Source organism: Lissotriton helveticus, chromosome 6, assembly GCF_964261635.1.
Source record: "Lissotriton helveticus chromosome 6, aLisHel1.1, whole genome shotgun sequence".
NCBI classification, from domain to species: Eukaryota; Metazoa; Chordata; class Amphibia; order Caudata; family Salamandridae; genus Lissotriton; species Lissotriton helveticus.
This window is the reverse complement of record NC_136067.1, coordinates 640,138,280-640,164,308: the sequence shown is the minus strand read 5'-3', so window position 1 is coordinate 640,164,308 and position 26,029 is coordinate 640,138,280. Positions and strand designations below refer to the sequence as shown.

The 26,029-nt window shown below is 46.6% G+C and overlaps 1 protein-coding gene across 1 annotated transcript in view; it reads right to left on the bottom strand.

The window, feature by feature from the left end:
• Positions 1 to 2,791: 2,791 nt before the first annotated feature.
• The window catches only part of IRAK1BP1 (interleukin 1 receptor associated kinase 1 binding protein 1), a 71,895-nt gene continuing 48,657 nt past the window's right edge, over positions 2,792 to 26,029 (bottom strand). Inside the window, exons 3-4 of the mRNA XM_078648098.1 lie at positions 4,491 to 4,621; positions 2,792 to 3,163 (exon numbers count right to left, since the gene is read on the bottom strand). Of these exons, the coding sequence (XP_078504224.1) occupies positions 2,908 to 3,163; positions 4,491 to 4,621 (387 nt within the window). The 3' untranslated portion in view covers positions 2,792 to 2,907. The remainder of the gene's footprint in view (positions 3,164 to 4,490; positions 4,622 to 26,029) is intronic.

Genomic DNA, 26,029 nt, shown 5'->3' with positions numbered 1-26,029 from the left:
GGTGCACTCTACTAGGGACTGATAGTAAACCAAATAAGCCAAACATGGAAGTCAATCAATACAGCAATTTCACATAGGGAGCACTTGCACTGTGGCACTGATCAGCAGTGGCACAGTGCCCAAAGCATATACCAGCAAAAAAAACATCGTAAACAGAGGAGGCAAACAGAAAAAACGGAGGAGAGACTCATGCCAATGATGCCAGGTCTAACACACGGTCATTGTCATGCTTCCCACCGTGATGGGTAAGAAGTCTACCTTTGATCTCCCCCACTTTGTCTCCAACTTGGCCCTGAAAGTGCTTAGCAACCAGAATCGTGACTCCCGCCTTTTTGTCAGGGGTGGAGGAGAAGAACTGTTGAGGGAACGCCCAGGACCTCATCCTATGCCAATCTTTAGGGAGTAAATGTGTTTCCTGAAGTAAGCAGATCGCGGCGCCTGAGTTCTCTAGATATGACAGGACAGCTCGCCGCTAGATGGGGTTATTAAGACCCTTTACGTTCAATGTAAGAATTTTCAAAGTGGTATCAGCCATCTGGGCACAAGGGAGTAATTGCTGCGCGGTTCGCCCTTCGCTTTCGTGCTGCACCATGCGCGCGGGCCTCAGCCACTGTCGGCACACTGGTTCCCACCCTCCCTCCCACTGCCCCGCAACTCACCCAACTCTCACTCCCCAACCTGCCCACCCGCCCCCCCTCCCCAACAAACAAGGACCCACTTCCCCCTTCCCAACAATCCAACTGCCCTCCTCCCCCGACCCTAACCCAAACACCCCCTTTCCCCCCTCCCCGCACCCTAACCCCAATGTAGAGAACCCAATGCCGTATCATAGTCCCAGGCCAGATAACCCACAACACAGGCCAGTGGTAAAGCATGTAGGTAAGGGTGCGCCCACCTCTTCTCCCTGCGTTGTCCATTTTCTTTGCTGAACTCGCAGTGCCCCTTTTCAAGATGCTGGGGTCCTCAGTTGCTCTCGTGCCACGCGTTTGTGGGGGAGGACTTGGTCCCTGACCGGGGACCAAGGCACCACAGGTGGAGACGTCAAGGGGGAGCAGCCCCAGTTGCTTTCCCAGCCCTCCTCGCGGAACCGAACTGGTGCTGGTATTTTGTCATCGGCCAGAGGTGCAGCTCTAAGGGTCCACTATCACGCCAGGGGTATGGAGAACAACCACCGGCTCTACAGAGAGACCTCCACGGCTCTGTTTCTCATATGCTATTGTGTCTCGAGGGTAGGAAGGAGGGCATCAATATGGGAGAGGGTCCCTGAGACGGCTAGGATATGGGTTCTAGGGGAGCACCAGCCCAGGGCCGGTTGGACTCTGCTCTGGCGCCTGGGCGAAAGTCTCCCATAGTCCCTTGTAGGCCTGGCTCTTGACCAGCAGGCAGTGCCGACTCACTTCTGTCTTGGCGGTTCGCCGCCCCTGCTTGGCCGTTGCGGGCTGCCTCCTGTGTTATGGCGCTCTCCCAGACGCGCCTCTCTATCGTCGGGTGTTGTGGGGGCCCCGCTCCACACCCGTCATCTGCTATCGCCAGGTTCTAGGTGGCCGGTGCTCCTCGCCCCTCTTTCTTCCACTCTGGGTGCCCCCCAGGGCCAGGACGGGCCGCAGTCAGGCCAGTCACGTAGGCCTCAAAGTCTCTGCCTAGATTTTCGCGCCCACCGGGATCGGTGGTCTCGGCCTCCAGCGCTGCCTGTCGCTTGCCGCCTCCCCCGTCCCTGCCGTGGGGGGCAGCTCCTCACCTCCGCGCTCGAAAGTGCTGAGTGGCAGCTGGTGCTTAACATTGTCTGGGCGCCCGGGGTGGAATCGGCGGCCCACCCCAGGTCGGCAGGCCCGGGTGCACGGGTCTCGGGTTTCGCTACACCTCCTGGGGTCCCGCAGCCGCCGCCAGTCACCCCCGCCGCCCGCAGCTGCGCTCACCGGTGCTCCGGTCTCACGCCTCTAACACCTCCAGGGCGGCAGTCGGCCTGCGGCAGTAATATCATTAATTTTCACAGCCTCATTGTGTGGTCTAGTAGCAAACAATTTTAAGTCTCATAAGAGTTTGCATAGGTGACTGTACCATGATTTCATTAACCTTCCCCTCCTCACTTAACAAAAGTAATCTGTTGTGTTTTTTTTTTGTCTAAGCATGTTTTCATAGTTAATGGTCCAGAGTTTTATATAAGAAAATAGCATTGATGTTCACAGAAGTATGTTAGATTGATACTCCTTTCTGTAGCTGAGCACCACGATATAAGCAGACTGTTATGTCTGCCACCAACTAACCTTCCAGCCTGACAGCAGTGTCAAAGCAATTTGCACAATTAATGGTTCGTCGCCTTGATCCGTGAAGAAGATGGAACTAACACTCGGGTGTCTTCTAGTGTGACTGCACCATATCACAAAAGATTTCCTGACTCCGTACAAGCCTTGCTGCACAAATACCAAGAGACCACAGAGACACAGAGAGAGGAGAACGAATAAGCCCTATGTCTGGAAAGGCGAGGCTGAAAAAAAAGGGCTTTTTTTGTAGAAAGGTGGCATTTCAGTATATGAAATAAAGTTCCTTGGTTTTACACCAGATTTGTGCATGAGCATGTCCATCCTTCTCCACATAAATCCTTCTGTTCCAGGATTCATTTCCAGCACGGGCTGAAGGGAATTACCACATGGACACAGGAAAAGGCAGGAGAACACGCCCAATCACTGGAAAAATGAGAAAGGAAACAGAGCACTTCTTTTATAGCAACATGTTCAACTTTATAACGTTTTGCGCGAATTAGTAAGCAAGTAAGTAAGTAATTATATCTCTCTAAGGGGGTAGACATTGATTTTATTGCTAATTAATACTTCTATTGTGGTCATAAAGATCTGAGTATTGTGATGTGCTAACAGTCAGTGAAAATTTACACATGCTATTACTAATCCATTAACTCAGCTTAACATTTTTTTTATTTCCTTTTATTTCGAATGTGGCAAAGATTTTTGATGCAGCAGATATTGTTGTGTTTTTAATTTTCTGTTGAATGGACAATCCATCTTGCTGGTTGTCTGCTTGGCATTCCCACTCTTTCATCTCATCTTCCCTGATCAGCAAAGGCTTTCCCAGTGCCTGTCCAACCAAACGACAGACTTCCTGAGCTTTACGCCGTGCATTTCCAACAGCAGCAAGGCAAACTCTCCTTCTAGAAATCGAAAAATGCAGACCATATTAAAATTCGTTTGGACCGAAAGTCAGATCAAAAACGTGTAGAATAGCGGCAGTATACACTTTGGCAACAAATCAATATCATTACATTTCATAAGGCACACAGATAATATATTTCGCTACATAGGCTTTTCGAACACGTTTAAAATGTCGTCTTGCTAGCCTTGTTGCTTTACTTGGGTCCAGGGAACGAGTCGGGGGTATACGGGGGACGGCATCCGCCTACTATTTTTGCAGGGTGAACGCCGTCCAACCTGCCAAGAATTTGGGCCGCACTGAATAATGTGCTCAACTCGCCCTGGTGTAATTTTCAAATACCGGGACACTTCCAGCAGCGCCTGCACGTTGTCTGCTTTCCTTCTACAACAAGCACCAACATGCAGGCTGGAAAGGGGCTTTCTTATTTAAGACTCCTTCTGGGCCCATAAGAAAGGTCGAATTTGAGGGGTCATCAGGCCTCCTTTTGTGAGTCTCTGGGCTGGGAGCTGTCAGGAGCCTCACACCTAGATGCAAATGAAGCGGAGGGGAACACAGGTTAGCACTTCACACATACTTAGGAGAGGCAGCCTTTCACTTTGTTTTCACTTTGTTCAGTCCCTGTTTAGGAGATATGCATGCACAGTAAGAATGTCAGAAGTGTTAGTCTTTCCCAGTATTTACACACAGCAAATTACATCTATATAGAGCTTAATACACCTGAGGAGGCGTTGAAATAATTTATGTACCACTATTTTTTTCTTGTACAGCCCTACTCATCCCAATGCAGGGTGTCAGAGCGCCTTACATCAACACATGCATGCTACATGTACAATGAATTATACAAGTTTGTAATTGAATGTACAGGATGTGGTGTTGCATAAAACTGGGGGACTGCAAGGTGTAGAAGTCACATATCTTCCATAGCTCACTGTGCTATTATCCTCGCAATGCGCTCAAACTTACACATGATAGACCTGCTAAACATATGTCAGGGCTTTGGATCGTATGTCACTTCTTGTGATGCCACGTCCTGTAAAGTCGAGGCTTGTGATGCCACTTCCTATTATGTCAATTCCTGTAATGTCATGCGCTGTGATGTCATGCGCCATGATGTCGTACGCCTTGATGTAGTGTGCCTTGATGTAGTGTGCCTTGATGTAGTGTGCCTTGATGTATTGTACCTTGATGTAGTGCGCCGTGATGTAGCACTCCGTGACGTAGCACGCCGGATGTATAACTAGGTTAGTTCCCCCACTTCTTTTTTTAGGACTTGTGCTGTGCTTCGGTAACTCAAATGAAAAAGCAACCTTAGTTAAAAAGCTTACCGAAGACCTTCCACAGATTCCGGTGTGTGATAAAAGTGTGGGGAGGAGATGGTTACAGAAATATCCAGTTTTTCAACAAGTAGGTTTGAAATAGTCTGCATTTTATCAAAGTCCTCAAATATAACGCATATCTGTAAAACAGAAAAAGTTGAAGATATTTTAGGTTGTAGCGTATGCAGTATTGAATTATAAAATAGTAATCCTGAAACAGAAACAATGCAATTTATGTTAGAACCGTTCGGAAGGAGTAGAAAATGTGAAAAGGTTGTGCTTATGCTCATTAATAGACATGCATTACCACAGCTAATAGGTCTGGCCTAGGCAAGTGTGCCATGTTTTAAACTTTTCGGCAAGCACAAGCAATAGAAATTATACATTAAAAACACAAATAGTAATTACAGTTATGTCAAGCCTGTACAGAAACAACAAAGTGTTACACCCTCTTCTCCATCCGCAATATCTGAACGCTTGACATTTTTCGTAGATAAATGATGCCTCGCTTCTATGCAGATTCGTACAGTTTTGTCAATACACCTCAAGAAAGCAGTAATACATGAAACAAGCATTGGAATAGGTCTCTCCTTTGGGACCTTATAAGTGTTCAGGCATGCAACAGTTGGTGTTGTTGCACTAAGGATATCGTGCTGCATAACTAAATACTTATAAGGTACCAAAAGCGTGACCTATTTGCTATGCCAATGCTTGTTATTATGGGCCACGATTTAGAGCTGTGGAGTTGAGGCTGGAGGCAGTGTGAGTTTCTCACAGTGTCTATCAGTAGGCCAAAAAGGTGTTCAGAATACATGGTCATCCAATCCCTGACCTAGGCAGGTTGCACAGAGAAATGGTCACGTATTCCAGTTGCAACTGGGAATCTGTGCAAATGTGTGTGAAGGAGGCACATATTTGTCAACATTTTGAGAAAGCGAAAGTAAAAGAAAATCTAGTGCTTACACGTGAGTGAGTGCATGTGTGTTTTTGGTGGTGACGTGAAGGTGATGCGGAGAAGTGCATTCAGGAGAGAATGAAAAGAAGGTGCTGAAAAGGCTAGAGAAGAGGTGTATGATATGCAGATGGAGGAGATGTGGACTCAAAATAGGAGTACATGTCTAGCACAGTGAACATAACAGGAGTGACTGAGACACTCTGAAGACCACTACCCCTTTCACAGGTCTCAATGTTTAATTCACTATTTCACAATTTTGGAATGGAAACATTTTTAATATTATTTAAAGCACAATTATTGTTGTTTCTCATTTATCATGAGCAGCTAACAACCATTAGAAAAGCCAATAGTCCAAGCTAGTTGTAGATAAATGTTAGTTGTTGTATTATGTATCTAGATGCAATGACAGAAAGCTGGGCGAGGCACCAAATACCAATCGGGTGGCACACTATGGGTATCACATAAATGTAGTTTAAGTGTTTAAGCCACGCCCTTAATTACATACACCATGCCCTTTTTCGAGACTTCAGCAGAAGAGGGGTGGGTGAAGGTGCCCGCGCGGGCACACCTCAAGGAGGCATGGCTGGGAATGCCCTCCGAATGCCGATGCATTAATGATGACAATACCACTGTCCTCTGGGTTTAGGGCTTATATGAGGGCACAACTGCTGTCATCGGACCCGAAGACAATAACAGTTTCGGTGGAGCTATCCACGGTCACTCTTTACTTGTGGTATTACAGCAACCCCTGGATATTTATTGTGGCAGCGGCTTCTAATCTGGTGCCATTTACGGATATTGGGGCTACCCTAGGGCATTAATGGAATGAAAGGTGTGCCACGGGATTAATTGGCACTTCTCCTGTAAACGCGCAACAGGGCATTACTGTCTCTTAGGTGGCAGACTCTTAGGAAGATAATGCATGTGTGAGGAGCATTAATAGCAGGCAATGCCCCTTGTGTGATAATGTATTTACAGTAAATAATGCCATTTATTTAAGAGTGCATGAACAGGAGAAAATGCATCACTTGTGGCAGTGTATTAACAGAGGATAATGTGTATAGTTATACGTACAGTAGCAACGGAAACATATTCGGTTCTTTGGACACTCTTGGGTGACGCGATGGCCAGGTTCAGTTGAGGACATTCGCAAGGGGTAAGGTCAGAGGTCAGGTCCCTCCTTGAACCAGGCAGCCAAAGGCCGTCTGTCTGTTCTATTAGTAGCTTTAATTGAATTTCCCCTCCTCAGCACTGTGGAGGGGCAAGAGGAGGAAGGAACGAGGGGTTGGGATGTCAGAGAGTTCTGGGGTGGGACTGTGACTGGCAAGTGGAGCAGGTGGGGCGAAGGGAGGGGGTGGAGGGGGAGTAAAGGAGGGGAAGATTGAGTGAGAATATGTGAGTGGGGAGAACGTGAAGTGGAGAAAGGGGGAGGAAGAGGCATAGAAAGACGAGAGGGGGCAACGAAAGGAGCAAAGAGATAGTCAAATGCACAGAAATTCGAGAGAGAGGGGAGAAGTAGGAAGAGTAGAGAGTATGAGAGTATGTATGCATCGCTGAGATGGATAGACCAAGAGAGAGGGATAAAAACGAAGAAAAAGACAGTGAAATAGGGAGAGAGAATCAAAGGTGAAGAAGGAATGAAGGCAAGAATGAACAAGTGCATGCGCGCCTGGCACGGCAGCAGGGAGAGAGGAGGGGGCTGCGCCAGATTCCCCTACGGAAGTGAGCAGCAAGGCGTGATAATTGCTAACATATGGTGCTGCTGCTCGCTCCCGCAAGGGAATCGCCAAACGTGCACGTGTTGCCACTGAAAGCAATGCAACGCATGCACGTTTTTTGGCCTCAAAACAGGCGAGATTGCTAAAGGTCTTTTTCCTATACAGCGCTTGCGCGTTGAGTAGGCGAGACCTAAAAAAGGACTAGTGTAGCTCGGTGGTTCGAAAATCTTAGGATAGAGAAATGCCAAAAAGTGAAACATAAATGAAGTAATATAATCAAGGTGTCAGATCCAGTACCAACTGATCATAGTATGGCACTTTTTGAAACAAGGCAGGGAGGGAGGGAGTGACCCTGGCCATGCTAAGTAGCATTAGAAGACTACCATCCACCGGGACAGGAAAAGAGAAATACAATCACTTTAGAATGGCATCCACTGTGACAGATAATCACATGGACAAAAAAAGCATTTACAAAGGTAATAGGTCTGACGTTGGCTGCCAGCCTTTTGACTTTGTCAAAGCTTATTTTGCGTTTTTTACCACTTAATTTTAGGGGTAGCTGCTGGGCCCTAACCACTATAAAAATGGCTTAAAGCAATAATATGTTTTTGGTCTCAAAAAGCACCCTTTACAACAGTAGTACTTGGAACTGAAGGAAACCTCTCTGTGTGAGATATGATCCTTGTGAAAGAGCAGAATGTCATGACTGTATAGTCAGCCAACATTTGAAGTGGTATGAACCATTGGCCCGGTGCTGTATTGTGTAATGGGTGGAAGAAAAATATGAATGACAACAACAGACCACTGTATGAACCTAAGTATAGCATAATATAATTATTGTCAAGTCTAACAGTTCTAACACCTGAGCTAAAAGTAAATAGACTATTCATAAATCATATATGCAAGCAATAAGAACGGAACCCCACAGCAGAAGCATTAAAAATGTAAATGCTAATTATTTCAAACGTACCACAATACTAGCTCGAAACCTTCCAAAGTGAACCCTCTGTAACACAAAGATATAATACATGATGTTGGGAAGTGGGTTATTAGAAGTGGTAAATATGCATCTTCCACTGGCAATAAGGCCACCAACACAGTCTGGGGCTCAGAGGGTGAGCAAGACCTCTGACCTCACGGCCAGAGACCTGCTCTCTCCCGCTGCAGCTCTGCTAGTAGGGGTTCGAGCCTCTGTCCAGACTTTATTGTGACCATTCTGTTGTCCCACTGAGTTAATTTCTTTTGCCTTACTGTGTCCCTCAGAGTTAATTTCTGTTACCTTACTGTGCCCTTTATTCTCTGACTGTTGCCTTATTGTGCCTTTCTGTTTGCCTCATTGTGCCATTTTCTGGTTGTTTTGTTGCGCTGTCTGCCTGGTTTTTCTCTTCCCTCTACTGCCGTTGCTGCTCCCGCGCCCCCCCTCCCCTGTTTATTTCCATTCCCGCCTCCCAGTTATGCCTCCCTCCCCCTTACCTTTTTATTGGCGGCCGTGCCCAGCGGGCGTGCCGCTAGCGCACCAAAGGCACACCAAGGGCAAGCCCATATGCTTCTGACCGCGACCCGACCCGGACCAGCGCCAGGGACCCTGGCTCACTGACCATCCACCGCTACGACTTAGCTGCCCTCCTCACACTCAACCCTGGACGAACAACTGCCAGCTGTCCAGGCCAAGCAACACCCACAGACAGTTCTCCTGCCATCACTGCTGCCAGACCTTCACCATTTCCCGCACCCCCACAGCCATCACCCCTGCACCGAACCCCAACACCTCTGAAACCCTGGGGTGCATCCTCCTTAATGTGCGCTCCTTGCACAGACACGCCGTAGAGATTTGGGACCTCCTCGACACCCTCTCACCATATGTCACCTTCTTCACAGAAACCTGGACCCATGCCTCCTCCGCCCCGACATCGCCACAGCCATACCTGACAGATACAAGATCCAGAGGAAGGGCCACCCCAGCCGCCCAGGAGGAGGACTCGCCATTGCACACAGGAGCTCCCTCCGACTCACAACCTCCAGCATGAGTGACTCCTTCTACACCACTGAACACCTTCACTTCCAGGTCCAGACATGCACTAGAACCACATTTCGTGGCACCCATGCCTATAGACCCCCCAGACTCCGCGCCTTGTTCGCCACTACCATCGCTGACCTCTTTGCACCCTATACCATCGCCTCCATGGACTACATACTCATCAGAGACCTGAACTTCCACCTCAACAACGTCAGCAACCCCAACTCCACCACCCACAACTAGGGAATTACCTCGTGGGCGATAACCACCTGTATGGCCCTTGTACGATTTTGGCAGCGATTGGGAGCTGAAGAGTCGCTCAAAATTTCCCAATGGGCCAAAAAGGAAATTACCACGGGTGAGCTACCCTGGGCAAAAGAGTCTAGAGCATCAATAAGGAATGCCTACAGGGTGCTCGAACTGAAGGTCTGCCCGCTACAAGACCATATAATAATAGGTAAGAAAGAACTAAGGCTTCAAGGAACCGATATGTCCCGTACTTATGACCGGGAGTACCTCTCACAAAAATGCTCGGTAGCCCATATGACATCAGCCTGGGAGCTTGACCAACATTTTCCCTATGTAGATCGGCTACCAAGCCATAGCTTAAGGCGGGAAGTCCTAAAAATGAGAATTGGAATAAACCCATGTTTCGCTAATAATGAAGCTCGAAATCAAATGATGGGATGTAATGGGAATTGCACTTGCACTTTAGGCACTACCTGCAATATTACTCACATTTTATTAGATTGTTTGTGGTTTTTAGATATACGAAAGGAGTTTTTATGCCCGATTTTTAAAAAGTATAATATTACAAACAGGATGCAAGCCGCTAAATTGTTGATGGAAATGGGGAACTTAGATATAGCCTGTGCCTTGGGGAAATATATGAAAAAAGTTAAGGGGTTCCTCAACTGCACAGAGTAAGATCTAATTATATAAGTCCTCGATATTAAATAAGTCTGAACCAATTAGTGTTTAAAATAGTAAGTGCTGCATGTTTAAGGAGGTGTTGTATAGTATGAATTAAGTGATTTTATTAATTTTATTGATATAATACTCCGATTTAAAAATGATAGTACTCATATTTATACCAAGAAGTAATATGTCTATTGATACCGACGTGCTATGTATCTGTCGCTGTTTTTATTTTATCCTTTTTAGTAAGATAAGATGCAAATTGTACTTTTATGGTTGTAACAAACCAAATAAAGTTTGTTTTGACTGACTGACTGACAACTCCACCACCCTCCTGGACAACCTAGCCTATATCGGACTGAAACAGCTCATCACCGCGCCAACCTACAAGGAGGGACACACCCTCAACCCCATCTTCGCAACATCCATTTCAGCCGCACCACACAACTCCAATGGACGGACCACCACTGCGTATACTTCCATGTCGACAAACCCAAGCCGCCCAAAACTGCACCGCGCCCTCCACGGAGGAACTGAAGCAAAGTCACTGAGGCGCAGCTCAACTCCACCCTCAACTGCGACGCCACCATCACCTCTGACCGACACCAACCTCGCAGCCAAAGAACTCCACAGATGGATCTCCAAATGCGCAGATGAGCTCACACCCCTATGTAACCCTGACAGACAGCGCCCCAGGTAGGCCACCTGATTCACCACCGACCTCCAGGAAGCCAGACACACCTGCAGACGTCTCGAGAAATACTGGAAAACAGCAAAATGTCAGAAAATCACACCACCTTCAAGAAAGCCAAGGGAGAATACCACCAACCCATCAGATCCACCAAAATGACCTCTATCCAAAGCCAGATCCTCGCCAATGCTAGCAACTCCAAGGAACTCTTCAGCGTCATCCAGGTATTCACCAAACCCCCCAGCGAAACCACGGAATTCACCTCTTCCAAGGACCTCTTCAACAAGCTCAGGTCCTACTTCCATCTGAAAATCAAGGGCCACTAAAACTACTTCAACGACCAGGAACCCAAACCACTCCCTCCTCCAGCAACACCAGCCAGCCCACCATCTCCTCCTGGAGCCCAGTCACCACCAAAGACACCACTTCGACCATGATAGGCATCCACTCAGGAGCCCCCACAGAACCCTGCCCACTGCACATCTTCCACAGAGCTGCCACCGCTCCAGAACTACGACGCACTATGAACGCCACCTTCAAGACCGGCAACTTTCCCGACGACTGGAAACAAGCAGAAGTCAGACCCCTGCTGAAGCGCTCAGCCGACCCCACGGATCTCAAGAACTACCTATCCATCTCCCTGCTCCCCTTCGCAGCCAAATTCACCTAGAAGACCATCAATGCATAACTAACAACATTCATCATGGAAAACTCCATTCTCGACCCCTCCGAATCCAGAGTCCGCAGCAACCACAACACCGAGACCGCTCCACTTGCCGCCACAGATGACATCCGCACCCTCCTCGACTAAGGACACATCACAGCCCTGATCCTACTCGACCTCTCTGAAGCGTTTGACAACATCTCCCACTGCACAATCACCGCCAGACTCCACGAAGCCGGCATACAAGGAACTGCCCTTGACAGGGCTCGCTCGTTCCTCACTGGCAGAAACCAAATAATCAGACTGCCACCCTTCCTCTCGGAACCCACATGAATCAACTGTGGAGTACCCAAAGGATCAAAGCTCAGCCCCACACTCTTCAACATCCACATGACCCCGCTTGCCACCATCGTCAGACAGCACAAACTCAGCTTAGTAGCCTACACCGACGACACCCAACTCATCTGCTCCCTCACTAAGGACCCTATCACCACCAGACTCAACTTCCAGTAAGGAATGAAGGATGTTGCATCATGGATGATCAGCAGCTGCCTGAGGCTCAAGTCCTCATCCTCTGCATGGGACAACACCCTCGGCAGCCCTCGCACTCCCACGGACCACGGCCAAAACCTCCGCATCGTACTGACTCCTCCTTCTCCATGACCCGACAGGTCAACGCTGTCACCTCCAGCTGCTTCAACACTCCACATCCTCCGAAAGTCCTTAAAATGGATCCCCCAAAGCAGTCATCCACGCACTCATCACCAGAAGACTGCACTATGGAAACACTCTACGCCGGGATCAACAAATCTCTGCTCCGCAAGCTCCAGACCATTACAGAGCGCCGCAGCCAGACTCATCCTTGGCATCCCTCTACACAAACACATCACCCAACACCTGTGGAACCTCCACTGGCTGCCCGTCAAGAAGAGAGTTACCTTCAAGATACTCACCCATTCCTACAAATGCCTCCACAACACTGGACACCAATATTTCAATGAGAGAATATACTTCCACATACCCAAGAGAAACCTCCGAACCACCAAGCTCACGCCCTCGCCGAAACCCAGCACATCTGCAGAGCCAGAACAGGTAGAAGAGCCTTCTCCTACATCGCGGCCAAGCCCTGGAACGAGCTTCTGATTGACATCAGTCGCGCCCCATCCCTGAACATCTTCAGAAGACACTAAAGACTTGGCTCTTCGACTGAACGGAACTGCGAGTAGACAGGCTTAACTTAAGAGATAGGTACGTAAAGCATTTAAAAACACCAATTCACTAACTAATTAAGACACACAATAAAAATCCCACACCATTTTATAAAAATTGGATATATTTTCTATCTTTAAAATTACACCAAAATGACATATATCTAATGTGGGGAACAAGATATATGAATTTTAAAGCTTTAGCACTATATAGCACTTAGAAACCTATAGCATCACCTTGGGACATCTGGTCGCACTTGACCGGGACAAAGTCAAAGTTTCAGACCGACTGCAATGGAGACCTGCTTGGATAACCCTTGCTGCAGGCCTCGGTCAAGATGTTACCTTCTGACTTAGAAACTTTTCTGGAGCCTTTTTTGCCGGGTCCCTCAATGCTCCTCGTCAGTCCAGGATTCAGTGAGGATTCGCTGGCTTGCTTTCCAGGGATCTCCAAAGTCAAACTCTGGAGGATGGACCTCTGGAGCTTTTCAGCAGGATCAACTAGCAAACCAGGCCAGCTCGCGGTTGAAGGTGGGCACCTTGTCTCTCGCTTTTGAGTCTGTCTCCTTATTGAACTTTTTCTAAAGTTGCTCCAAACTTCCGGAACATCTTCCTGAAGTTCCTCTTGAGGGTCCAAAGTGTCCAAAACACAATGTCAGGGTCTGGAATCTCCAAGATGGTCCTTGAAATGGTGGGACCACAATTCCCACTCGGCACCTGGATAAAACCCTTACAAATCCACTGGATGCATTGAATCAATCAGGAGTTTGTATAGAGTGGCTACTCTACGAAACAAACAAAAAGGGGAAAGAGAGGTCAGGTTTGCTGTGGACTCAGCCTCCTATCTTACATAAGTAACAGAAAAAAGTCCACCCGTATTTTGAGTAACAGTCCTACCAATGGTCTTGATAATGGTTTTTAAGGAAAACTGTGAGTTTTCTTAAAATAACACTCACCCACCAAAATTTCCCATGGTGGCATAATAACACACACTTGTTTGACCCTCCAACTCTCGTTTTACCAATCACCTAATAGTCAACACCCTAGAAAGTGCTCCCCCATCGCCTTTGGTTGTACCACGTCCTGTCCCGCAGCGAGGCAAGAAGAACCAGATGAAGAAGCATGCCACCATGGGACATTTTGGTGGGTGAGGGTTATTTTAAGAAAACTCATTTGTTTCCCTTAAAAAACATTATTAAGACCATTGGTATGACTGTTACTCAAAATACGGGTGGACTCCTTCTGGTTACATCGTCTACTCACCTGTGAGGGTCTCAAGTCGCCTAGGGGATGGGGGGGGGGCAGCTAATCCATCCGGGCATGGAGGTTCAGTCAAAGTGCCAGTTCTTGAGATTCTCCCTGAATTAGGTCAGCGACGGAGATTGCTTAAAGTGGAGGAGCAAGGGGTTTCAGGTCATGCCAGAGAGGTAGGAGAAGGAACTTTGTCTGGTTCTGGTCTTGTGAATCTGTGGGACGGTGGTCAGGGTAAGTTGGTCGGAACATAGTTATCTGGCTGGTCCGTGGAAAGAGAGGCGGTGGTTTAGATATGCTGGTCCTGCTTCGTGGAGAGCTTTGTAAGCATGTGTAAGGAGCTTGAAGGTAATTCTCTTGTTGACTGGGAGCCAGTGGAGGTGTTGGAGGTATTGCATGATGTGCCTGCGGCAGGGGATATTGAGGACCAGTCTGGCTACGGCATTTTGAATGTTCTGTAGTTTCCTGAGCTGTTTCTGTGTGATGTCAGTGTAGAGTGTGGTGCCGTAGCAGAGTATGCTGGTGATGAGTGAGCAGGTGACAGTCCTTCTGGATTCTGTGGGGATCCATCTGAATGGATTTTGAATCAGGCTGAGCGTGTGAAAGCAGGATGAGGATACTGCGTTGATCTGGTGGTTAACTATCAGAGAGGAGTCCAGTATGATGCTGTGTTTATGTGCTTGGTCAATGCGGGTGGAAGGGGTTCCCAGTGCAGCGGGACACCAGGAGCCATCGCAGACTGACGAGGTGGGTCCCAGGATAAGTACTTCGGTCTAGTCTGAATTTAGCTCAAGGCAGCTATCTTTCATCCAGGTGGCCACGGCCTTCATCCCTCTGTGAAAGTTGGTTCTGGTGGCTGTGGATTCGTTGGTGAGGGAGAGGATCAGCGGGGTGCTGAAGATGATGAGTCTGTGGTTTCTGACCAAGGCTGCGAGGGGGAAAGTGTAAATGTTGAAGAGGGTGGGGCTCAGGGAGGAGCTCTGGGACTATCCGCAGCTGATCTCTGTAGGTTCTAAAAGGAACATACGTAGTCTGACTCACTGTGTTCGGCCTGTAAGGAAGGAGTGGATCCAGTCCAGGGCTTTGTCGCGGATGCTGGCATCATGGAGAATCGTGATTAGGATGCGGTGGGAGACGGTATCAAAGGCGGGCGAGAGATCCAGTAGGATGAGGGCTGCGGTTTCGCCATAGTCGAGGAGGTAGCAGATGTCTGAAGTTCTTGAGGTCTGTCAGGTCGGTGGATGGCGTCTTCAGCAGGTGGTTGATCTTGGCTTGTTTCCAGTCATTGCGAAAGGTAACTGTTTTGATGGAGCAGTTGATGGTGCGGTGAAGCTCTGGGGTGATGGAGGTGGCTGCTCTACGGAAGATGTGATATGAGCAAGGGTCCGATGGGGCTCCTGAGTGGATGCTCTTCTAGGTCTTGAGTGTGTCATCTGTGATAAGCAGAGTCCAGTTTAACAGGATCTGTTAGGGTGCGGCATGGCTGCGTCCGGTGGTGATGGAAATTGTGACAGGGTCTTGGGAGTCGAAGCTGTCGCAGATTTGCCTGATCTTGTGGTGGAAGAAGGTGCCCAGTTTGTTTTAGCGGTCTTGGGAGGGTGGGATGTCTGTGGTCTCGCTGTTGGGCCTGGTGAACTCCTTGACTATGGCAAAGAGTTCTTTGCTGTTGTGTGCATTGGTGTTGTTTCTGTCTTGGAGGGTCGCTTTCTTTGTGGGTTTGAGGAGGAGGTGGCGTACGTTGATGGTGGTTTTGAAGGTTGCTTGGGTTTCTGGGATTTTATTATTCCTCCATCTCTCCTCGAGTTGTCTGCAGGTACGTCTGGACTCGGAGGGTGGGAGTGAACCAGCTGACTTTCTTGGTGTGTTCTTTGCCTGGAGCCTTCTTGAGGGGAGCCAGAGTGTCGGCACAGTTGGAGATCCATCAGTGAAGGTTGCGTGTTGATGTGTTGTCTTCTGATATCGGCGGTGTGGTAATGTTGAGGAAGGCGATGAGTTCTTCAGTGGCCTTGTTCCAGCTATGATGGGGGGAGTGGTGAACGGTTGTAGTGGTGAAGGCTAAGTGCACACAGTGGTGGTCAGTCAAGAGGAGTTCAATGGTGTGGCTGTAGATGATGTACCTGCCGGCGGAGAAGACTGGGTCGAGTGCATGTCTGGCTGTGTGAGTCGGAATGGTGACTAGCTGCTTGAGCCCGATGTTTGCGAGGTTCTCCAGAAGGGATGCAGTGTTCTGGTCACTGGGGTTGGCCAGGTGGAAGTTGAGGTCACCAAGTAGGATGTAATTAGTAGATGTGACAGCCTGGGGTGCGATGAGGTCTATGTGGTGATGGTCCAGGTGAGCTCTGTTAACCTGTAGCTTGCAGGGTGTCCACTCTTCATTCCTCTTGAAGCAAGGTACATCCAAAGGGCTGTAGTTCTAGATAATGCAGCAGGTGCAGTCAGTAGGAATGGAGAGCCTGATGGTGCAAATCAAGTTTCCAACTATGCACACCTTCTTCTTCTCTAACTTTCAAGTAGATCTGAGAGGCTCTGTACCTCTAACCCACTTATTAAGTGTGCTCTGGGGTGCAGCAGGAGAGTACCCCTGTCCAACGAAGTGCAGGGCAACACCCCAGAGCATGACCACTTCTTCCAAAGTGTTGCATTGGCTTCTCCCAGAAAGCACTATAACTACAAAAGTCTGTATGGCTGAGCTCTCAGTTGAGGAGCAGAGGAGCAAGAAATAACTAAACTAAACTCCAGTATAGCTCAATTCCATAGCTCTCCTCCCTACCATCTGCAAAATCCAGTCTTAAGCCTGCCATCTGGCTGGGTCAGAGGGTGGGGAGGTAGAAGGGCCTGGTATTCCCTGCCTGTCCTATCCTCCTTTGAAGCTCCAGGGTTTACGAGCCCCCCCAAACACCCCAGTCTGACATTCCTGTGTAGCAGAGCTCTCTCTATCCGATAGTCTCTCTCTGGGTGAGCCACTGATCACTTCATCAAAGTAAATAGGTTAATACTGTTAACTCTGACCAATCAGGGGAGACCACAGAAAGGGTGAATTTTGGATTACAGATAAAAAACTTCTTAGAACTTCGTTTCTGTATATTTTAGCATAAATTCAACAATAGCATATTGTTGGATCACTCAATACCAATTCTTCAAGTCCTTGAATGATATTCTAGTAAATTTTTAGCATTAGTTATGAGTTCATAAACTATTGCAATGTTATCCTATGTGGCTTGGGATCTACAATAGGGAAAATTAAATGTGCAATTTTTCCAAAAACCAAGGCTTGTAAAACTGCTTTTATAAAGGCCCTGTTTATAGTTACATGATCCCCTCCCTGCCCCTGGGACACCGGGGGGATAATTTAGGGGTCCTGAATATGAAACAATAGTATAGATCCCCATTCCACAGTGCTCCTAGCATCAAAGTCAATTTTGGGAAGCACTACAGTGGGGAGGTGAAATGTGCAAGTTCTCTATCCCCAGGGTATGTAAATCCTATTTTAGAAGCACCTCCCATGACCCCCCACCCCTAGGACACATATTATGCCAAATTATTGTAGATTGTCATTTTTAAGTGCCCCTTCCACCATAGTCTAGTTTGGGCATAATTTACATTTAAAAGCAGTGCTGCAAAACAGGGACTTAAAGGTAGTTGTAATCCCCCTGCCTTATATTGTACCAGGGACTTATAGGGTAGGTCATGCCAATTATATGTGTACCCTAATACATAGTGTACCCTCATCTACGTGTGTGTTTTCAGCATAGCACTGGCCTTGGTTAGGTAGAGCCCTGGGTCAGTCAGAGTCAGTTACCTCCTGTACCTGTCAGCAAAAGTTTGGGGTGCACAGGACGGACTTTGCTACACGAGAACCGGAATTATACATGCACACAGAACATCAGTACATAAAAAGACCTGCCACCGCCCACCTTTTAGGCCCCTATTGTAGAACTACTGGAATTTGGTGGAGAGATTAACAAGGGCTGGAATCTCCGATTCCAGCCGGTATCCTCGCCCCAAATTACGCCAATCACACATTTTGTTCCTGGAATGGGAAAGAGCCACACAAACTTGAATGTACCAGATCCTTTTTCATGTGGTTTTCCATGATTCTGGCAAAACAGCTACATATAAGTTCTGCCTGCAGAGAGCACAAGCAACCCTCAGAGCCCCAATCCCTAGAACAAGCATTTGTGGTGCATAGGTCTCGCATTAGCAACATTTTAAGCTATTGGCATTGTATCTGTTTTCAAACCCAACACATAAATAAAAAGCATTGTCATTTACAACGCCAATGAGTTCTGTGTAACTGGTACCTTTAAGCTGCCATAATCCTGTGACATTTCAAGGTGCATCAGCTCCCACACTCCGGTAACATGAGAGGGTTTAGACATTAGGTTAGTCCTCCCTCTTTATGCTTCAGCACAGCCCTCCCCTTACATGTAGACTGCAGTTCACATGGTGCCGTCCTGTGTATGTGAAAGTCAAAATAAGCAGCCTTCATTTTTGCGAGGGAGGCAGAGCATTGTAAAGTAGGGAAGCGGTACGTGTGTCCTTAGAGGATAGGGGGAGGGCTTATGATGAAGTGGAAGGAGGAAGCAAAAAGTACAATCCTTTAGTGAATAGTAATTAAAACAAACATTTCAGTAAATGCGCCAAAACAGTTACAATATGGAAATAGAAAACTACGGCTGAACCAAAAAGCCAGGAATGTATCCTTGTAGTTTCTATAAAAATAGGAAAGCAGCAAACACTTTATCACATTCAAATTTACATATGCGCTCTTTACTTGAGAACCCAAATTAGTGGTCACAGTTGGTGAAATATCCTGCAAGTCCACCCGTCCAAACAGCATCTAAAAAATACAGGCCTATTTAAGTAAACAGGTAACGGACTCGGTCAAGTTAATCAACCAACTGCAGCAAGTATGTGGGGAATTATGGGAATTGTAGTGCCTCCATACTTTATATACATGACTGAAATCCTGGGACTTATCCACCAATCACGGCAACCATGGAAAGGAATCCTGGGGTATGTAATGCCTCAATACTACGTATACATAATTCAGACCAAATAACAAATATAATGTGTGAAATATTTGCATCGCCTCCGAAGTTGAAAACTCCTAACCCGTGCACTGAGGTAGGAGCGTGTAACATTCAGCAACCATTCTGAAGCATGTTATCCCCATATAGACAGAAGAACTTAAGTTACAGGGAAGCATAAAAGCACGGCGCCGGAGGGGGGTGCGTACGACAGGCGCCATTCTTAAGAGCGCCCAGTGTTATTAAACAAACAAACAAGCACTGATGAGTGACGGGACGCCCAAGGCACATGACTGAAATCCTGGTTCTAATCCATCAATCACAGCAACCATGGAAAGGCATTCTGGGGTATGTAATGCCTCAAACCTTCGCATACATAATTCAGACAAAATACCAAATAAAATGTATGAAATATTTGCATCATCTCTGAAGTTGTAAACAATTTGCTCACATACCGTTAACAAAAGCCCGGAAACTACCACTTTTCAAGAGTAACTGGGAAAACTTCTAACCTGTGCACCAAGGTAGCAGCGTGTAACATCCAGCAATAATTCTGAAGCATTTTATCCTCATATAGACAGAGGAACTCAAGTCACGGGCAAGCATAAAAGAACAGCGCCGGAGGGGGGTGCGAGTGGCAGGCGCCATTGTCAAGGGTGCGCAGTGTTATTAAACAAACAAACAAGCACTGATGAGCGGCGGGACGCCAGAGGCAGTTACAGGAAATAACTGAGAATAAGGGAAAGCGGTAGGCTTTAAAAGCAGCTAAGCAATTAATATGTACAGCTGTGTGTAAAGCTAACACTGCGCTGCGGGAGTGAGAGGGCTCCGCCAAGGGTGAAAAGCATTACGGACACGTAAAAGAAAGTTCCCCTCAAACACACATCAAACACAAAAGCGGCCAAAAACAGTAGTTCGGTACTGCTGCTTCCGGACTAAACGGAAGTCAGTATCAGATCAACAGCCAGTAAAAACCCAGCTAACAAGAGGTATGCCAACGTTAAACAAATGGAGAGCGGCAGGAGATATTACCCAGCAATAGGAGGAGTTTCATCCAACATATAGATTACTTGATGTCTCGGAGAGACAGCACATGCGCTGCCTAGGCGAAACCTAAAAAGGGATGGTGGAGGCTGCGGGGTAGGGCAAGGGTGGGTGGGGGATGCTGGGGGCAAGGGGGTGCACTTATGTCCTGCCTGCTCCCTTTGTACTGCAGGGGTCGGGTGTGGCCACACTGCGTTGCTGCTTACATCAGTAAAGACAGGCAGAAATATACCATTGTATGAAAATAAGTCATAAGAACAATATGCTATTAACATTTTCAGTATCCCTATAATACAAAACAATGACAAAAAACAAAACTTTATATTTTATCTAAACACTGGACTCCTGAACCACTGCAGACTCAGATTCAAAGACAATAAGCAAACCTAGACAACCCTCCTACGTGAAGCAGCCACATAACGGGCACTGATAATCAGATAAACACTTGTCTAATACACAAAAATCTGCCTCTGGCATACAGACACACAAAAAATGCTTACCCGAGAACACATTTGCAGAATTTTACTAACTATCCTTCCGGACAATATGTACACAAATCACAGGCATGCCAGTAAAAGATTTCAAATGCATACCGCTGACTTGATAAATTCCGTCTCTAGTTTTCACAGCCACAGCAGTATGTCACAGTCTGTAGTGTATATATGTATCAACCTTTCTAGTACAATATAATCATGCGAACACATCCAAACTTTAAAATAGAGAAAATAAAAGCTGCTAAGGATTTGCAATAACAGGATTGACTCCAGTGGACATGTCTAAATCCCATGTGGGTCTGTGAGCCACACAAGGATTCCAATTCTTGCAGGAAATCCATCTACTGCTTGCTGAAACAGGCAAGATAATAATAAAATAGCATGGCTAACTTGTGGGTGCTATCTACTTAACATACTTGACATAGACAGTGATATGGACAGCCCCAGGGGTCCATATGACTTTATGTATAAATATGTTGATGGTGAAGGCAAGCACACATAATACTGAAAGCAACACTAGATGGAGAAAGCCATCTGTGGACGTTGGCCAGCATCAATGCCCCTAATGTTAACCAGGTACATTTCCATGACTCAGTGTCTCTAAAATTGCTAAGAAATCATGATTTGTTAAGTCTATACGAAGGGGATTGTAATGCTTTGGTAGGTTACAAAGACAAATCAATCCCTCCCCTTACAAAATGTATCCCGTAGAACAATCTCCCATAAATTCATGGTGTTGCTGAGATTAGGCAACTTGTACATATTTCGAGTGAGATGCATCCTGGCAGCCAACAGTACTCATTATATTTCCCAATACACTGTATGCACACAAGATGAGGGGGCAAAAAGAAGCAGGAAGATTTGTATATTACTTGGGTCGTACAGAGTCTGATCATAAGCCACTCTTGATGGTGGTTGGGTGGGTCAAAATCCTCTCCTTTTTGCCTTGTTGGGAGTACAGGTTGAGGCCCTGCTAGAAGCACCCTTCAGGACCACAGTAGAAAAGCACATTAATCACTACTTCCAGGAAAATTAAGGTACGACACATGATAATGCAATTGAATGGGGTGCCTTTAAAGTTATCAGGAGCATCTGCTTGAAGACTACATATGGAATCACGTTAATGTTTGTCAAAGAAATATAAACAGTAGACCAGGAAATAAGTGAAGTAGAACTGAAGACCATAACCAATCAGCGGACTGAGAAGAAATACAACACCCTTTGTTGAAAGCTTAGAGAGGTTAACTATGGCGACTGTATGGCTAGACAGCATAGTAAAGGGGTCAATGCAGGCCTTTTACTAGCAAAGCGGACAGAGCCCACATGTGTAATGCACCCACAAACAGGTGAAATACTATACTCACAAAAGTTGTGGTGTTTCTTCCGTTAAAGGTAAATTGAGTATTTCAGACAAAGGTGTATTTAAGTTATAAGTTTTGAACTGGTTTTGTTATTATATGTGCAGCACATCACGTTTTCAATTTCGGCATATATTTTCTGGCACAGATCATGCTCATTGAGAACTTTTCACAAACATTTGGTCACATGTAGCAGTTTAATTTGTCACAATGACAAACATTTGCACTTGTTTGGTTATATGTATATGCTTATCTCATTACTTTTTAATTATTTGGATGTATGAGAGTGGGGGTTAGAGCACACCAGGGGAGAGCGCACTAAGTAATAACAGCACATATGATCTTGCGATGGGTATTACTGATGTATATGTGATTTGTTTTAAGGTAGTAACCCCTGAGGAAGGGCAGTCATTACTCAAAATGCATTGGGTTAAATAATTTTCGTCACACTATGTGGAACAAGTGAATCCTCCTGGGTTTTGGATAAAAGCCCGGATAGGCATCTGTTGAACTTGTTAAAACATTCAGTACGAAAATGTACGAATTAACAATGGATACGGATCAAATGGGACAACAATGGATTAAAAAAAGGAGCAAAAAAAGTTTGAACTGATTAGTTTGTGAATGAACATTTTTGCTGTGCATCCTGCGTTGTGAGCTGGCATGGTTCAAGCCCAAGTGTATGCAAAAGGGTATTAATTATATCTCCTTTGCCAGAAGAGCTCCTATTTTGATATGACATGGGCTTCCCTTTATGGTCTTAGAGACCAGGAAGGCTGATTTGTATTGTTCTCGGCAGGGTGGACGGGTGGGATGCGTTATTAGGTTGTATTTACATGCCGAATCAAAATCATATCCCGTTCTACTTAACACTGTCATCTTTTCTGGGGTGCTTATATAAGAGCACTATGATACTATTATGGGAGCATGGGAATTCCAACTATGTGAGTGATGTGAACTAAGAACGTACCACACCCTCATTGCTGGGCTCCCAGCCACTGGAGGTTGCAAAGGCCTTCATCACTAGATGGATGTTGGACTGGGGTCTGACTGACATCTGGAGAAATCAGCATGGTCTAAAACAAGATTTTGCACTCTACTCTAGTCACTATGATGTGCATGTACATCTTTATAAGGTACTATGTACAGAGGACATAGGCCAATACTTGAGGGGTTCCGGACATCTTAGAGCGCTCTCCAATCATAATCCTCTGATAGTTGCTATGCTATTAGTGGAGCCTTGAACTCAAGTACTGAACTGGATGCTTTGGTCTAGTGCTCTGTCTGATGTCCCCTTCACAGCATCCCTGGGAGACGTGATCTCTGGGTACTTGAATAAGAACAATGGTTCAGCCTCTACTGCCGTTGTGGAATGGGAGGCGTTTAGGGTAGAGCTAAGAGTCCACTGTGTGGGTAGATTGGTAGGCAAAAGAAAAGAGCTAGCTAATCAATTGGCTACCCTAAACAGCATCATGCATGCCCTAGAGCTAGAAGCACCCCAAAACCCTATTTTGAAGAGGAGGCAGGAGGACTGTAGGGGGAAATAAGTACGGATAACAGAAAGGCTCCATTGCAACAACTATGGAGAATGTATCTCATGAAGTACATGAAAGGGAGGGCAAACCAGGGAGACTTTTGGTGTGGCTGGTTCGCCCTGGGAGCAGAGGTTGTCCTTTAACACAATAAACAATGCATGAGGGGAGGATTGTGCAGTCTCAACGAGAGATCAATGACGCCCTCAAGGAATACTAAGTGAATTTAACGGAGTTACCCTTGGGGGCTCCACTGGGTGAAGTAGTATCCTTCCTAGAAGGACCCTTTTACCATTCTGAGATCTCATGAGTTAGAGAAACTAGGTGGTCCCATTACAACCAACAAGATAAGGGTAGTCATTACAGACCTAGTCAAAGTAAAATTGCTGGGGTCTGATGGACTCCTAGACGAATTCTACCAAACCGGTGAGTCCCTTCTGACCCCAAGGCTAGTTGCCCTTTACGTCGAGACATTGGCGGAAGTTGACCTCCCTGCGACAAGAAAGGCCTGGGTGGCACCCTTACCCAAGACTAAGTTATTAGGGTGAATGCATACAGTTTTAGGCTGATTTCCATGCTTAACCTGGATTTCAAAATCTTTAGTAAAGTGCTGACCAGTAAGTTAGATCCCCATCGAACCACCTTGATACATGCAAACTAAAAAAAGGGGGTAATCCTGGAGCGCAATACACCCCTTTATCTTAAGAGACTATATAGAGTATCACAAAATACTGAGACTGACAAATAACCCTGGGCAATGGTGATCTCTGTAGACTGGAAAATGCTCTGTACACTATTCAGTGACATTATTTGGAGGCAATTATGTCAAGAACAGGGTTCTGAATGGAATAGATTCACTGGATATGCTTTTGTACACCAACCTGGCTACAAGGATCAAGAGCAGTCAGTGTATTTCACAGGGGTATTGCGCATTTTGGGGCACACATCAGGAGTGCCCCCCATCCTAGCTTGGCTTTGCATTTGCAATTGAACCATTAGCTGCAGTACGTAGGAAGGAGGGATGGGAGAGAGGCATACTGTTGGAGGGAGCGGCGAGCCGTACAAATGATATCTTTATATGCAGATGAGGTACTGCTATATGTTACTCCACCTACGATACAATTACTGAGATGGTGTGCAGTTGTCTCAGGGCACAAGATTAATGAATCTAAAATGTGTCTTTTTTGGTATCACCAATAGGGAAGTCACTGGAGACCACAAAAATGGCATTTAGATGGACCCCTCATACCTTTAAATACCTGGGGATGCACGTCTAGCATTAACTGGATGATCTCAGAGAGGGTAACCTCTGCCGATCATTACATGCGTAGCCCAGACCATAATTGTCATTTTACACAGACAAATACATTTCTTTTTAATTAGTCTACCTGTAGGAGTTCGGCCCTCTTAGTTTAAGCAGCTGGGGACTTCCTGATTAGAGAATTAGGGTGGGGTGGCAGTTGTCAGAGTCTTTCCCTGGAATGACTTAAGAGACCAATTTCAGACGGTGCCCTAGGTTTTCTAGACTACAAATTATATAATCTAGTACCACCTGCAATATGTCTTGAGGTAGCTAGACGGGGAAACCATGGAGGAGATGGGCCAAATTGGCAAGGATTCTAATTAGAGAGCATTGACAGCAGTGCTAATGCAGACCAGGATTAAAACAGGCAAGCAGGTGCTACCAATGTCTACTGCAATTAAATCTTGGAAGAGATGCCTTACAAAAGACATTGAAATGGTTAGTCAAGTCAAGTCAAAAAATTTGTATAGCGCCCTACTCACCCAGAGGGTCTCAAGGGAGGGAGGGGGGGGGGGGGGGGAGTGTTCGTTACTTATCAAATAGCCAAGTTTTGAGTTGTTTTCTGAAGGAGAGGTGGTTCTGTGTAAGGCGGAGGTGGGTGGGGAGAGAGTTCCAGGTTTTGGCCGCTAAGTAGGAGAAGGATCTTCCTCCCATGGTGGTTCTTCGGATGCGTGGCATCGTGGCGAGGGCTTGATTGGACGATCGAAGTTGGCGGGTGGGGGTGTAAAAGGTCAGGCGCGTGTTGAGGTATTTGGGTCCCAGGTCGTATAGGGCTTTGTGTGCGTGGGTGAGAAGACGGAACGTTATTCTCTTGTTGACTGGGAGCCAGTGAAGGTCTCTTAGGTGACCGGATATGTGGTTGTGACGGGGTATGTCCAGGATAAGTCGGGCGGAGGCGTTCTGAATGCGATGGAGTTTATTCTGTAATTTGGCTGTTGTTCCGTCGTAGAGGGTGTTTCCGTAGTCCAGTCGGCTTGTGACAAGTGCTTGGGTGACCGTCTTTCTTGTTTCGGTGGGGATCCAGCGGAAGATCTTTCTGAGCATACGTAAGATGTTAAAGCATGATGATGAGACGGTGTGGACTTGTCTGGTCATCGAGAGGGAGGAGTCTAGAATAAATCCCAGGTTGCGAGCATGGTCTGTTGGTTTGGGTGCGCTGCCCAGGGCCGGTGGCCACCGTGAGTCGTCCCATGCGGAGGGTGATGATCCTAGGATGAGGACTTCCGTTTTATCAGAATTCAGTTTTAAGCGGCTGTTCTTCATCCACTCGGCAACGTCTTTCATCCCTTCGTGTAGGTTAGTTTTAGCGGTGTTTGGGTCTTTGGTGAGGGAGAGGATCAGCTGGGTGTCGTCGGTGTAGGTGAT